Below are 15130 nucleotides of genomic sequence, written 5' to 3'. Positions count from 1 at the left end.
GGTCAAGGAAAGCATCAAGAAAAGCAAAGATTAAGAAATCGTTTTTTGACATGGGCAACAAGGGTGGAGGTGTTTTTACACTTTTCAGACACTCAAAGTTTGAAAACTATGGATATTGTTTTAGAACCAACAACCTTTCTACATTATCTGGGGGTTTTGTGTGCAAAAAGTGGAATTAATTGTCAAAAAATTAGAAGAAAATGTGAAAATCACTTTTCGGACTAGATATAATCGCTTATTTTAAAACATACAGGAAAAAACACTAAAGATGAATCGTGAAAATTTGAAGACAAAAAAAATCTTGTTCCTTAGACTCTATATTAGCAAAATATGCAAAAAAAACAATTTTTACATGAAAATCCAGCGGGACCCTATTTTCCAAACACAGCGTACTGTACTAATACCTCTCATTACTTTCATTGTAGACTATGCGTGCAACTTTAACAAACAGTAAACCCCCTCTCCTTGCCCCGCTCTCTCTCACTCTCCCTCGCTCTCAGTGGACACGCGCGACTCGGCCTGCACAATCCAAATAAAACATTCACAATCGTGAAAGCAAGGACGCATAGAAGACGACTAGCTAAATTACTGTTAAATCCACTTAGCATCATTAGCATGCTGCACATATTTGTTTAAAAATCTTGCATTCAAGTTAACTGATCATCCCAATACCAATGTTTCCCAAAAGTGCCTGTCCCAAGAAGAACAAGTATTACCTTGAAACTTAAACACACATGGGGAAACTGAACAGTCCAATCAGTAGACTATGATAAGCTAGCCAACTATGCTACTTTGTTTACAATATTTCCAGGCTTCAACCAGACAGCTGAATTAAAGAGGTAGAGTTGTAATAGAAAAAGTAGGCCTTGGCTATAGGCTATTCTGCATAAATATCATAAATTCAGTATTCTCTCTTTTTATATCAGGATATACAGATATATTATAATATATATGATATTATAATCCTCTGGTGTTATAAGGTAGGCTTACCTGTATTGAACCGTGGGTCAAAAATCGTGATACAAACCGAATCATGAGGTTGGTGTATCGTTACAGCCCTACCGTGAACCCCCTTACATATAGGTACACATACTGTACAAGGAGACTCTTGTGAAAAAAACTCCACTGTGAAAAGGCTGTTAAAACTGCCAGAAGCCAACTTAACAACAACCTCTCTGATGGTAATTGTAAACTGCAAATATCACCCAGGCCGAAATGCTAGCAGCAAGTGTCACAAAACGTTTTTCACAAACTGTTTATGTGACTGTAGCCTTCCAACTGAAGACTGCATTTTAAAACGTATAACTAAATCAAATTCCTCCTCGTCATCTGGATCCCATCCCCAATTCCCTAGTCAAGCATGCTTGCCTGCCATAATACCTCTGATAACCTCCATCATCATATCCTCTTTGTCAGCTGGCACAGTTCCCTCTTCACTGAGAATTGCCATTATTAGACCAATTCTGAGAAAATGCAACGATTTCAATCATTGTTGTCCTATATCTAACCTGCCATTCATTTCCAAAATACTGCTGAAGGTAGTTGCATCTCAACTTTAGACCAACCTCCAAAACAATAATCTCTTTGAGCAATTTCAATCTGGTTTCCACCCCCAACACAAGCAGCCCTGGTTAAGATAACAAATGATCTCCACTGTGCAGCTGACACTGGTCTACTGTCCATCCTCATCCTTTTAGACCTCAGTGCCGCCTTCGACACAATTTCACCCCAACTATTGTTGGAGCGACTAGTGAGCATTGGAATCTGTGGTGCAGCTCTTGCATGGTTTGCTCACTATTTAGCAGACAGAACATTTTAGGTCCAGATTCAGGACCAGTGGTCAGAAAGCTCCATTCTCCACCACTGAGTCCCACAGGGTTCAGTGCTGGAGCCACTTCTGTTCATCATCTACTTCCCCTCGGTAACATCTTAAGGCATTATGGCATCCACTTTCACTCTTATGCTAATGACACACAGCTCTGTGTCCACCAAACTACTACTCTGCATCCCAATACCCTCATTGCTTGTCTCCATGACATACAGACATGGATGGCAAGCAGTTATCTGAAATCCAACAGTAAGAAAACTGAGCTGTTACTCATTGGCACATCTACGCTTGAAAAACCCTCAATATCTCTTCAATCTCCATTGGCGAGACCACCATACCTGTCTCCAAACAGAGCCTTGGAGTTATCATGACATCAAACGTTGGCAGGTGTCAGCCTTAGGACCTCCCAGAGTATTAACAGACACAGCTAGTAAGTGTTTTAAATCCAAACACATCAACAGTTACAAGCCATAAATCATTTTTTGTAATTTCAGAGCCCCCTAGAGGTCAAAGGTCACTAACTATCTTGCACATCCTAACTTTGATTTCAGAAACTTTGGTTTTGATACAGTAAAGCATTGAAGAGATATGAGTTCATTTCCTGTTTGCCACTTGCACCGCCGATTTTGATAGGCTATGATCATTCCAGAAAGTAATATGCTGGTATGGCATGTTCTGATGATGGCCTGTGCCAAATTTGGTGAAAATTTGATACAATTGGTGACAAGAGAAAGCTTTTTGGTGTTTCCGATAAAATCCAAGATGTCGGAAAATCCAATATGGTGGAAATTAATGTCATAGAGTGCATCGAAAGCGTTATGTTATGTGTAAAAAGTTATGTGTGTGAACGCATGTCCAACCTTTACCTGTTGGTGGCACTACAGCGCTCAAGGTGCTGACATGAAACTTGGTGAAATTAATTATGGGACTATCCCTAATCAGTGTGTCAAATTTCTCCAATGGACTCCAATGGCAGAGGAATAATATTAAGAAAAGGTAGAAACACAATGAGTGCCTTCGCTGCTTGGCCTGCTAAGTCATCTTTTTCCAATTAACTGGTTTTCATAGACTGGGACAATATGTATCTTATCATCACAACTTGGATTTCTCTGTAAAAATCTAATCCGAATTATCAGTGAATTGTCAGTGATTTGTTCTTGCAAGATAATAACACCCTCCTCTATTTATTCAGGATAATGGTGATAACTCACACCGCATCGCTCCATCGCCTGTAGTCCATGTGCGGGGTCTGTGTGAGTCTGTGGTGGAGGCTGATCTTGTGGAGGCCTTGGAGAAATTTGGAAATATCTGGTAAGATAAGTTATCATTGTTGTAAATGTGTTGTTGTCCAACCATAGTTTTTTTACACTTGTTTATGTATGTTGTATGTATGTACTGTATGTTGTACTGTAGGAACATGACAAAATGGGTACCCCTGTAGTGCTCAATAGGTACCCAATATGTTGAAAACTGATAACAAAAAGGGAATTGATGTTACTTTAATGGGAATTGCTTGCTTATGTTACTTTAATGTTTTTTCCCTCAACATTTGGTACACATTCTTTGCTGTTATTTGAAATATAATTGTATGTGTCTATGTATTAAACATATTATGATATTATATGTATTATATGTTTTAAAAATACATTTCAAAAATACATTTAAATGTAAAAAAGGTTACACTGCAGAAAATAAAATCTAACCAAGTGTTGTTAATCTTATATTAAGATCAAAAAATCTATTCGGTATTGTTTTTAGTATGAACAGTCTTACCTAGCGCTCTCTCAAAAGATCATTTTGACTTAATTTAAGAACACTTTGACTTATTTTAAGGAGTCTTATCAAGAAAAATTTACTCAACGCACTGGCAGACAAATTTGCTTGTTTTTAGAACAAATTTGCTTGGCGCACTGGGAGACAAATTTGCGATTTCAGGATGAGACGTCTTAAAAGAAATCAAACTCTTCCTAAATTAAGTCAAATTATTTTATGAGAAAGTGCTAAGTAAGTCTCTTTATACTGGAAACAATACAAACTTGATATTTTGATCTTGATATAAGATTAATAAGACTTGGTTAGATTTTATTAGATAAACAGTTTTGCAAACAGTAACAGATTCGTTCACCACTCACCATTCATTGTCGTAATCTCTTGGAATTGTCTGTAGGTCATGCTCCAAACTTTCATCGATGCTGCGAAAGTTTTGGATGTAACGGAATACATGCTTCATTGTTGCAACAACATTCAAATTCACCCTACATGCTGTCTGTTGTAAACAAAAACAGTAGGCTAGCAGATGTGACAGCGGCCGCATATATTCTGCGTCATACTGTATTTCGCCTCTTGCGAACTCTACAAGCTCCCACCCCTCACTCGACAACCACACGGAGATTCTGTAATGTGCGTGTATGTCACATTTTCTCATGTCACTTCGTTGTGCGGCTAATAACTTTATTAATGTTTCTTTGTCTGACAGCTACGTAATGATGATGCCATTCAAGAGGCAGGCATTGGTAGAGTTTGAAAACCTTGACAGCGCTGACCGTTGTGTGACCTATGGGGCTAAAGAAGCTGTATACATTGCCGGCCAGCAGGCCTTCTTCAACTACTCCACCAGCAAGAGGATCACAAGACCCACCAATGCAGATGACCCAAATAGTGGGAACAAAGTGTTACTACTCTCCATCCAGAATCCACTCTACCCCATCACTACAGTAAGAGTCTTTGCACATCATGTATTACATGTCCACTAAAGTTGGAGATTAATCTACTTCACACTGTTCTTCCACATAAACATCCTCCTAAACCTGTTGTACATTAGACGTCCTGAACATCTTCTAGCGCAATGTTAATCAATGAGTGGTTTGCAAGCCTCATGCAGCTTGCCAAGTTATAATTAGTAGCTCACACAGCAGCTAATAATTATATGATAACACAGACAATACTCTCTGTCAATAAAGATTAAACATTTGATTATATAATTGAATTGTACAACAACTACTGGCCTGATTTTCACGAAACTTCGTCAACATTGTCAGAAGTTAGAGATTAAAGCTAGTTACTGAGGTAAATGTAAAACCTTTCACCTCTTCACAAAGTTGTCTACACTATTTGACAAGATTCCATAGGAACATAAGCAGCGCATTGTTATGATCACTGACCACTGATTTACACTGCATTGTATTTTTCCCCCTATCTGCCTTAGGATGTTTTGTACACAGTCTGCAATCCTATTGGCAATGTGCTGCGTATAGTGATCTTCAAGCGCAACGGAATTCAGGCCATGGTGGAATATCCTTTCTGGAGTCTAACTGTACTAAATAAACAGAAGGCTCCATAACAGTTAGAGACTTTGTTTGAGTAACTCAAGAATATGAAAGTGTTGGTGGTTGTTGTGGTGATTATTTTAGATTAGATTAGATTCAACTTTATTGTCATATGTGCAGAGTACAAGTACAAAGACAGCGAAATGCATCTAACCAGAAGTGCAAAATGTATGAACAACAACAACATACATTTGTTATGTGTACAGATATGTGCAATGTAGTAGCAGCAACATTATAATAGTAAGAATAATATAGATATATGCAGTGTATTAACAGAATATAATATAAGAAAAAAGAATAAATATGGATATGGATATTCAGTATGAAAAAAATAGACAGATATGTACAGGATTTACAGCTATGTGCAGTGTAGTAACAGTACCATTGTAGTGCAGAAACAGTAACATTATAAGAGTAAGAATAAGTGTATGTGCATTTATCTGTTCATGCAAACACTTCTAGTGTTTATGGATAGCATGACCTTTGGCAGTACCTACCACAATTTCGGCTTTTTTTATTAAGAGAGTGTATATCAGAATGTTTTTTTTGTGTGTGTGTTTTGTTTGTGTTTTAGTAAACTCCAATGACCTTTTTTCAAACCCTGGGGAAATAATGCTTTGTTCAAGAATTCCAACCCTCAAACCTTCTATTCCTTGACTAGCCTCCTCTCACATTTGAGTCCATTCAGAATGCCCAGAGGGCGAAAGCCGCCCTAAATGGAGCAGACATATATGCAGGATGCTGCACTTTGAAAATTGAATATGCGCGGGTAAATCTGCAGTGCTTACACACATCCATACACACACACACTCTGGCAGCATGCATGCATACACACACACACACACACAGGTGCACTCTTCACACTCACAGTCACTCTAACACACATGCAGTGCCGCTGTGCTCTCTTTCGCCCCCTCATTGCAGCCCTCACGCCTCAATGTAATCAGAAATGATAATGACAGCTGGGACTACACAAAGCCCTTTCTCGTCAGGAGAGGTGAGAACATCTGTGCGAGTCTATGTGTGTTACTCTGTGAGTGTGTATTTCTTTGTTTATTTCATGTTATGTGGAATTCATACTAAAATGTTGCATACACGCAAACCTGAAACTTGATGCACGCAGCATTCCATGCAGCTTTTCTTTGTACATTCCAATTAACTTGAAATTAAGCGCACATGCACAAGTACTGCACTTCACCCTCTCTCCTCTGTCAATCCTACTCATTTTAATATGCTAACTACAAGGCCACTCAAGAACGCAAACCTCCACAAAGTGTTTGTGTGTGTGAGTGGGTGTGTTTATGTGTGTGCGTGCGTGCGTGCTTGCATGTCTGTGTGTGTATGCATGCCTGTGTGTGTGTGTGCATGCGTATCTGTGCTTGTGTGTGTGTGTGTGTGTGTGCAGGCATGTGTGTGCCTGTGTACGTGTGTCTTAATGCTTGTGTGTGTGTTTGTGTGTGTGCGTGCGTGCATATGTGTGCGTGTGTCTTTGTGTTTTTGTGCATACGCAAGCTTTGTATATGAGGTCCCAGGTGTCTGTGTCTGTACACCTAGGGCCTCATGTACAAAACTTGTGTACGCACAAAAATGTTGCCAACGCCATCTTTCAAGCTCATGGTCTCTGACTCTAATAACCACTGCCACTCTGCCACTCACGCCATTTTGTTGGATAAGAGGACTTCCACCTCACATTCGCTGGAAATTACGTTTTTTATTTGCTTACTATCAACCTTACTCTTTGAGGCCTTAAAAACAGCTCTCTTTTTAAATTGGCCATTTTGGATTGAGCTGTGTTGTGTCACATTAAAACCAAAGCAGTAAAACACATTTGTCATGGATTACTATGTTGTTAGCTGATTGAAAGGTGTGTTTTTGAACAATGTATTTATTTCACACTCCTCTGTTAAATGTCTGATTTCAGAACGTACCAAAGGAAGACAGCGACAGGCCATTTTAGGGGAGCATCCCTCTTCTTATGGAGATAATGGCTATGGTCAGTTCTTCTATTCACATTTTTTCTTATTTTAAAATAATAATCACCAAATAAATATATGTTGGTACCCTTTCTACAAATAAAGAAGAAGAAAAAACATTGTATGCAGTCTGACAGGTGTACACTACAGACAGTAGTGTGTCATTACATTGTGATAACGGGATATCCAAAAAGGCTGCCGACTCACTTTCAGTTTTTACAGCAATATCTTTTCAATTAGTTAAAGTAGGCAAATCTAATTTGTGAGATCAACATACAGCGATGAGAACTGGTATTTTAGTTTTTGACGCCTTGATCCAAAGTAACTTACAGATACCAATTGCAGGCGCCAGTTTCCCTGGAGCCATTAGCCACGTACTGTATGGGTCTAGCATTTTTTGAATGGGCCAGTGTTTAACACAATTTTATATAACATGGCACAGTGGCCAGAAGTGCACATATGACAGGTAACAAGTGCTATTCCTACTCCTACAAGTTACAAAAATAAACCTGTAACTTGGCCATTAGACGTTCACTCTGTGGGTATTCTATCCAACTTCCTTGGCCAAAGTGTCCTTTACACTAAGAACGATAACTAGAAAGATAACGGCAAAAAAAGCTAATATGAATGACAACGTCCACACATAAACTATAACGATAACTGCGATAAGCAGCGAATAACATTGGTCAGTGTGGAAGCTTTTATGGTTATAGTTATAGTTATTTTTCTAGTTATCGTACGTTCCTGACATGAATGGCCTTTAAGACTGTTAGATGAACATCCAAGCACAAATGACGGGAAGGAAGATCATTGGATAAACATATTTCCAAGCTTCCAGTAGGCCTTGTTCCTTTGTAAATTTGAGAATAATAATAATAAAAGAATAATAAGTTGAAGGTATTTTTTTTTTCTAAGCTAACATTTAATTTTAAATTTTAACATCTAAATGAGAATGAAATCACCATAAAAAATATATTACCTATACCAACAGGGTCACCATGACTGTGATGTACTGTAAAGTGGGTGTAAAAATAGTGGTGTTCATTCTTTTATAAAAATTAACATACTAACTTAGGAGGTTAATTTGTTTTAACCCTCATTTGAATTATTTGCAATTATCATATACAGGTTTGATGATGGGCCCATCACATTTCGGCCAAGGATTGTACACCTGCTGTCTGGTGGTATTTACGCCACTGTTAACTACAACCCCAAATCAGAAAGAGTTGGGACGTTGTGTAAAATGTGAATAAAAACAGAATGTAATAATCTGCAAATTTCCTAAACTCATATTTAGTTGCCAAATGGACACAGACAACAAATGTTGAAAATGACAAATTTGTCTATTTCATGGAAAATATATTCATTTAGAATTTGATACCAGCAACACATTTCAAAATAAGTTGGGACAGGGTAACAAAATGCTGGAAAAGTTGTGTAATGATAAAGAAAACAAAAGGAGGAATGTTTCACAACTGATTAGGGGTAACAATGATAACAATGAGGGCAACATAATTGTGTATGAAAAAGAGCATCCCAGAGAGGGGTATTCATCACTTTGTGTAAACCTGTGTGGACAAATGATGAAACAATGTAATTTTAATGCTTCTTAACATGAAATTGTGAAATATTTGGGGAATTTATCATCTACAGTACATAATATCATTAAAATATTCAGAGAATCCAGAGAAATCTTTGCAAACTAGCCATGGTCTTTTGGACCTTAGATGGCACTGCATTAAAACCAGACCTGTTTCTATAAAGAAAATCATTGCATGGGCTCAGGAAAATCTCTGATAACCATTGTCTATGAGCACAGTTTGATACTCAATTGAGAAATGCTAGTGTAAACTTTACCATGCAACAGCCAAAATTATATTTAGACATGATACATAAATACCACCAACTTATCTGGGCCTGAGCTTGTTTAAAATGGACTGAGGTAACGTGGAAAAAGGTCCTGTGGTTAGACCAATCAAAATTTGCAATTCTTTTTGGAAATCATGGACTCATCTGGGCTTAAGAGGAGAATCCAAGTATCCAACCTATCCAACTTGTTTTAGGTGCATTTGTGTAGAAGAATGGGTCTTTAAAAATAATTTTGCTACCGTTTCCTGGCTTCCGCTGACAAAATAAATAGTTCGCCACACAGATTGAAGAACTTTACAGTTTCAGGTGTTGCGTGGCAACATGTTACTAGCTGACTTTCACTTTCAATGAAATTCCATTGCAATAAGCTAACAGACTTCTTGCGGAGTGATCTGAAAGACATTAATCAGAAGCACAAAACCCATTGCCATTGACAGTGGTGATTATATACTTTGCCAGTGATTATATAGATTTAACAGACCTCCGAACGTTGGGAAGGCCCATTCATGTCAATGGAACTTTCTGCAGCACTCTGAAGAGCCGTGTAATAAAGTTAAAGCTAATTGTTGCAGCATATGCTCCTCAAACAGAGCGCTTCTGTTGAGTGCCAGAAGTAGCTTCGCTGTTGGAGGCAATTATTGCCTACAAGAGACTTTAGAAGCTCTCTGTAAGACAAAAAAATTGCATCAGCATACAGGTTGGCCCACTCTTTCCACTGAGCAAACTGCTCCAGTCACCTCAGGTCTTCTCCAGACTATTTGTTTCAGCTCTTTCCATATAGATGTTCAATAGGATTCAGAGGCTCGAAGGCCACTCCAAAATAGTTTACTATTCTTATAGCCTGGGTGAACCTAGATGAACATGTTAACAGGTTAGTCTGGGTCCACCCAAACTATTGTTCTTAGCCATTCTTGGATAGTTTTAGCTGTGTGTTTTGGATCATTATGTTGGAAGACCAATGACCTTCAATTATGCAGTGTCATGTTGACAAAGTCCCCTCTCTTGCCTCGCTCCCTCTTCCTTATTCTCATTTTAGGCTCTCACTGCCCCCTATTGCCACTGCCCACCAACACCAGATTTAAGAGAAGCTCACATGATTTGCCAGAGGTGGTCGCTTATCCTTTACCCCAGACTTCCTCCTACATGGGGCATGCCACAAGCTCAGTTGCCATGGTGAGCGGCCTTCACCCTGGGAAGATGAACTGCACCCGCATCTTCAACCTCTTCTGTCTCTATGGAAACATTGAGAAGGTGAGTGGTTATCTAGAAGAGATTAGAGCAGTAGTAGTTGCCACACGTATGACTGGCAACATCACAGCATGGTATGGTAACAGGACCTTTACAGCCAGCGCTGCAGGAGAAAGACCAAGCGGATCCTCGCTGACCCCAGTCATCCCAGCCACAGTCTCTTCACCCTCCTACCGTCTGGTAGAAGGTACAAGAGCATGCGAACTTGTACCAGCAGATATAGAGACAGTTTCTATCCACAAGCCACCAGGATGCTGAACTATCATTCTCTTCATCATACCTAATCAACCTCGCACCTCTTCGGGGTTTTTATTTATTTATTTTATCTTATTATTTATTTATTTACACACATACCCCCCCCCCCCCCCCGTTCTGCCTACACACACCATTTCAACAACCCCCCCACACACACACATGTAACCCCCCCCCGCCCCCCACCTAACCCCCATACACACACACCTTTTCCTCACCCCCCCCTTACACACAAACAGGCTTTTAGTATTTTTAGTATCGTCGATGGGTTAGACGACATCCTGCAAAAGAAGGGCCTTGGTTAGAACCTTGTAGCCAAGACCAAGTCCTTGTCATGTTAAAGTTTTGGAACCCCTGTTCTAGTTCATCATAGCTTAAAATAAAATGTACCTTTTATTTTTCATTGGATATGGCTCTCCAAAACTGATGCATGAGATGTTCTATACATATACAGTATGAATCTTTGAATAATTATTATTGTAATGGTTTTGAATTGTTTTGGTCTACAACACCACTACAAATGGCACTAGACAACCCTACACATTAGCTTATTTTATTTGCCTGGTTTAGCAACACACACATTTTCAAAGGCTAGGCTAAGGGTCCTGTGTATCTGACAAGGGGTCCTTGTCTCATTGAAGATCTGCACTAAAACATTGTGTTTCATACCGTTGGTGCCCATTTAGCTATTTTTTGTTACCTCCTCAAATAAGCCAAAGATCCACCCAAGAATGACATTCTGCAACCCCTCTGGTATTCATCCTTTTGGAGCTGTGCACCTTTAGCCTGGTTTCACCAGACTCACTGCTTTGTTTCACTTAGTGAAGAGAGTCTGGGCACTCTCCATTGGGAAATGTTTTGTAATGGGTGTAGACTTTGCGTTAACTTTGGTTAGGCTGGGAGAGTGATTTTGATCACATTGATCAGGGATTCCTAACATTACATCCTACTTTGTATAACCTTTACAAATTGATAATAAATCACATCACTAGTTATGTACATTAGTACATTAGTTATGTACAATGTACAGTACTTACATTTGATGTTCTTCCGACTTCAATTTTGTAGGCTTTGCTACTATCGTTTATCACAGCCACTTTCGATTTTTGAAACAAACATCATCCCCTCTCTTCGCTGATATATTTATAGATTATTTTTGTAATAATTTTTTTAAGGGGAGAAATTTGGAGTCAAATTATTTGGCAGACCCCTAGTTTAATGATTGGAACACCTAACACTTAAAAAAATAGCTTTATTTTTAACTATTTATGGAAGGTCGGGTTTAATGGGGTTTAATTCTTTAATCAATAAAGATCAATAAAGTATCTATCTATCTATCTATCTAATGTATTAATGGGCTTGTATTAGCTTTTTATCTGAAAATAATGACATTGTTAAAGTTTGCATACTTAAGTAAAGCACTTAGATGTTTGAGATTCCCTTTGATTCTGTCAGGTGAAGTTCATGAAGAGTGTGCCAGGCACAGCATTGGTGGAGATGGGTGATGAATATGCTGTGGACCGAGCCATCACACACCTCAACAACATCAAGGTCTTCAGCAAGAGGCTTAATGTCTGGTGAGAGGCATCTTTCTCTTGCCTTTCATCAGTGGCATATAATGTGTTTACTTGCTGTGCATTTAGGTTTGTGGCTTGGGTTGTACATAGATATTGCCTACACTGAGCAGATATTAGAAGAGATTTGAAAGCACAGCACTTTTTGAATACATTACCCTGTTAATTTTACAAAGAAATAAAATCATGAAATTCAGATCATATACATCATAATATCATTCTATCATTTTAACTCTATTTCATAGTTATATAGTGATTACCAAAGGCAGTATGGAGCAAAAACAGAGACAGCAAAGTTTTGACTTAAACAAAAAAAAACAAAAAAACATTGGAGTTCTTCCGTGTCAAATCAGATACGGTTGTTGCTGCACTGTCTCAGATTTTGTTCAGACCTGGGGCCTCATTTATAAAGCGTTCTTACGCACAGATTTGATCTTAGACCGTGCGTACGCTCAAATCCATGCCAACGCTCAGATTTATAAAAACCGTCTTTGACGTGGAAAAGTGCTTATCTCCACGTCAGGTTCAAACTTGACGTAAGACCATTTCCTTGTGGTAATGCCGGGGTACTGCAAGTAATCTGAGGTCTAAGTGCGATGCATTTTCAAAATTCCAAGACCAACGATATCATGTCTTTCTTTGCCATATGCATGATTAATATCAGAAGATTTTTAAAGACGTTTTTGGACGCAGCTTAATGTTTCATGGTTTGGCATAAAACTGCTAATGAGAACTATAGCCCACTTAAGAAAGTGAAAAGACGTAGCCTATAGCTTACTTATTTCACAATATCTAAAAAAAACCCACCAAGACCTACGATAGAATAATTGAAACATTCTTACAGGTGATCTAGTATATTTAGTGTTCTCACCAATCTAATATTGACCATCAAATGTCCAATTGCCCTCGTTTAGGAGAGGAAGGCATTCAAAAAGGCATTCGAACAGTTTGATCATGTTGGAGGTTATTGTGCAGTATTGGGAATATAGGATAGTATTTGATCATACAGTTTTGAATGTTAAAAGTGAATAAACTTTTTTTGAGAGGTGGATAAACTCTAATAAGAGGTGGGTAGGCCTAAACTCTATTTCTGAAATTTCAGAGGTGGATAAACTGCGTTTACTCGCGTTTAGCCTCCACTACATCCTAATTTGCGCTCATAGGCCTATTCCCAGCTTCGTAACAGAAAGGTAATATTTGACTGTAAGCTATACAATGTAGGCTATATATATTTTATATCATATATAGCCTACACAACCAAGGGACGGAAGTTATCCTCTGAAAGCAGGGCATCTTCATATTTAGTGTTGCATCGGAATTGCGTAAAGAGGTGCAGAGCGCGCACCTGTTTGTTTTTTTGACTGGCAGTGCCCAAGATCAGATGAGAATACGTGAGTTGAATAATGTAGGCTAAAATATAAAGGTAGGCCTAAAGCAAAGGACAATGTTTAAGCCATTGGACATTATTGAAAGAAAACGATAGCAAAGATATGCCTATCCTAAAAGAAACGTTAAGCCTACATGACATATCACGCTTATAATTTAGTCCTCTGTTTTGTAGGCTAAATCAGAGTAGGCCTAAACATAAATGCTGATTATTCACATTACTGCAAGCAAAAGGAATGAAAGCGAGCAGAGGACAATGGACATGGATGCGATCTCTTTCCAGAAAGCTTTGCTGGAAAAAACATAATTAGTTAAGCTATTCGAACTGACGCATATAGGCTAGTTAACATCAGATGGCATAGGCTAGGCCTATACAGTGTTTATATATAATTTTACATAGGCTACAGCTTTTAGGCCATTGATTTCATTAAAACATATGCTAATGATATTGATGAGGGGGTGTTTACAAGGCGGAGACCTAAAACCATCCGGCTGCGCACAAGTTGACGTTCATTTGTGATTTATAATCGGCACATCTGGAAGGGTGGTGTACGCACGTTTTTTTGTGCGTACGTTCGTTTTCTCTGAATCGCACGTACGATCATTTCAGAAATGATCTAAGATCAAATGAAGGATGGTTTTTACGCAACCCTTTTATAAATGAGGCCCCTGGGGCCTCATTTATAAAGTGTTCTTACGCACAGATTTGATCTTAGACCGTGCGTTCGCTCAAATCCATGCCAACGCTCAGGGGCCTCATTTATAAAAGTGTTGCGTAGAAATCATCCTTAATTTGATCTTAGATCATTTCTGAAATGATCGTACGTGTGATTCAGAGAAAACTAATGTACGCACAAAAAAACGTGCTTAGGCCACCCTTCCAGATGTGCCCATTATAAATCACAAATGAACGTCAACTTGTGCGCAGCAGGATGGTTTTAGGTCTCCGCCTTGTAAACACCCCCTCATCAATATCATTAGCATACAGTATGTTTTAATGAAATCAATGGCCTAAAAGCTGTAGCCAATGTAAAATGATATATTAAAAACATTAGTATAGGCCTAGCCTATGCCATCTGATGTTAACTAGCCTATATGCGTCGTTCGAATAGCTTAACTAATTATGTTTTTTTCCAGCAAAGCTTTCTGGAAAGAGATCGTATGCATCCATGTCCATTGTCCTCTGCTCGCTTTCATTCCTTTTGCTTGCAGTAATGTGAATAATCAACATTTAGTATGTTTAGGCCTACTTTGTAGAAAAAAAAATTGGGTAGGCCTACCTTATGAAGGAAAGACCTCTAGGCCTACAGCATAATCCTATACATTATGGTAGCCTACAGTAGGCTACTGTACGTTTCCAATATGACCCAGGGTAATATGCTGATTTAGCCTACAAAATAGAGGACTAAATTATAAGCGTGATATGTCATGTAGGCTTAACGTTTCTTTTAGGATAGGCTATGTTTTTGCTGAAAAAGTAGCCTAGTTCGCCGGTCATTATTAATTCATTCTGCATATCTTTGCTATCGTTTTCTTTCAATAATGTCCAATGGCTTAAACATTGTCCTTTATTGTTTGCTTTAAGCCTACCTTTATATTTTAGCCTACATTATCCAACTCACGTATTGTCATCTGATCTTGGGCACTGCCAGTCAAAAAAAGCAAACAGGTGCG

At 38.6% G+C, this 15130-nt stretch overlaps 1 protein-coding gene across 1 annotated transcript in view; it reads left to right on the top strand.

The window, feature by feature from the left end:
- Positions 1-15130, top strand: part of hnrnpll (heterogeneous nuclear ribonucleoprotein L like) — a 72408-nt gene that overhangs the window by 34951 nt on the left and 22327 nt on the right. The window contains exons 2-9 of the mRNA XM_076295883.1: positions 3021-3139; positions 4305-4542; positions 5034-5121; positions 5829-5923; positions 6079-6151; positions 7076-7147; positions 10033-10247; positions 11952-12073. Of these exons, the coding sequence (XP_076151998.1) occupies positions 3021-3139; positions 4305-4542; positions 5034-5121; positions 5829-5923; positions 6079-6151; positions 7076-7147; positions 10033-10247; positions 11952-12073 (1022 nt within the window). The remainder of the gene's footprint in view (positions 1-3020; positions 3140-4304; positions 4543-5033; positions 5122-5828; positions 5924-6078; positions 6152-7075; positions 7148-10032; positions 10248-11951; positions 12074-15130) is intronic.

The sequence above is a fragment of the Alosa pseudoharengus genome, unplaced genomic scaffold (genome assembly GCF_046254945.1).
Source record: "Alosa pseudoharengus isolate Yale_2024_CS ecotype anadromous, Long Island Sound unplaced genomic scaffold, YU_APseudo_1.1 YU_APseudo_1.1_scf_1, whole genome shotgun sequence".
Lineage (NCBI taxonomy): Eukaryota > Metazoa > Chordata > Actinopteri > Clupeiformes > Clupeidae > Alosa > Alosa pseudoharengus.
The sequence above is the reverse complement of the archived record's forward strand: the minus strand, read 5'-3'. Positions and strand labels throughout refer to the sequence as shown.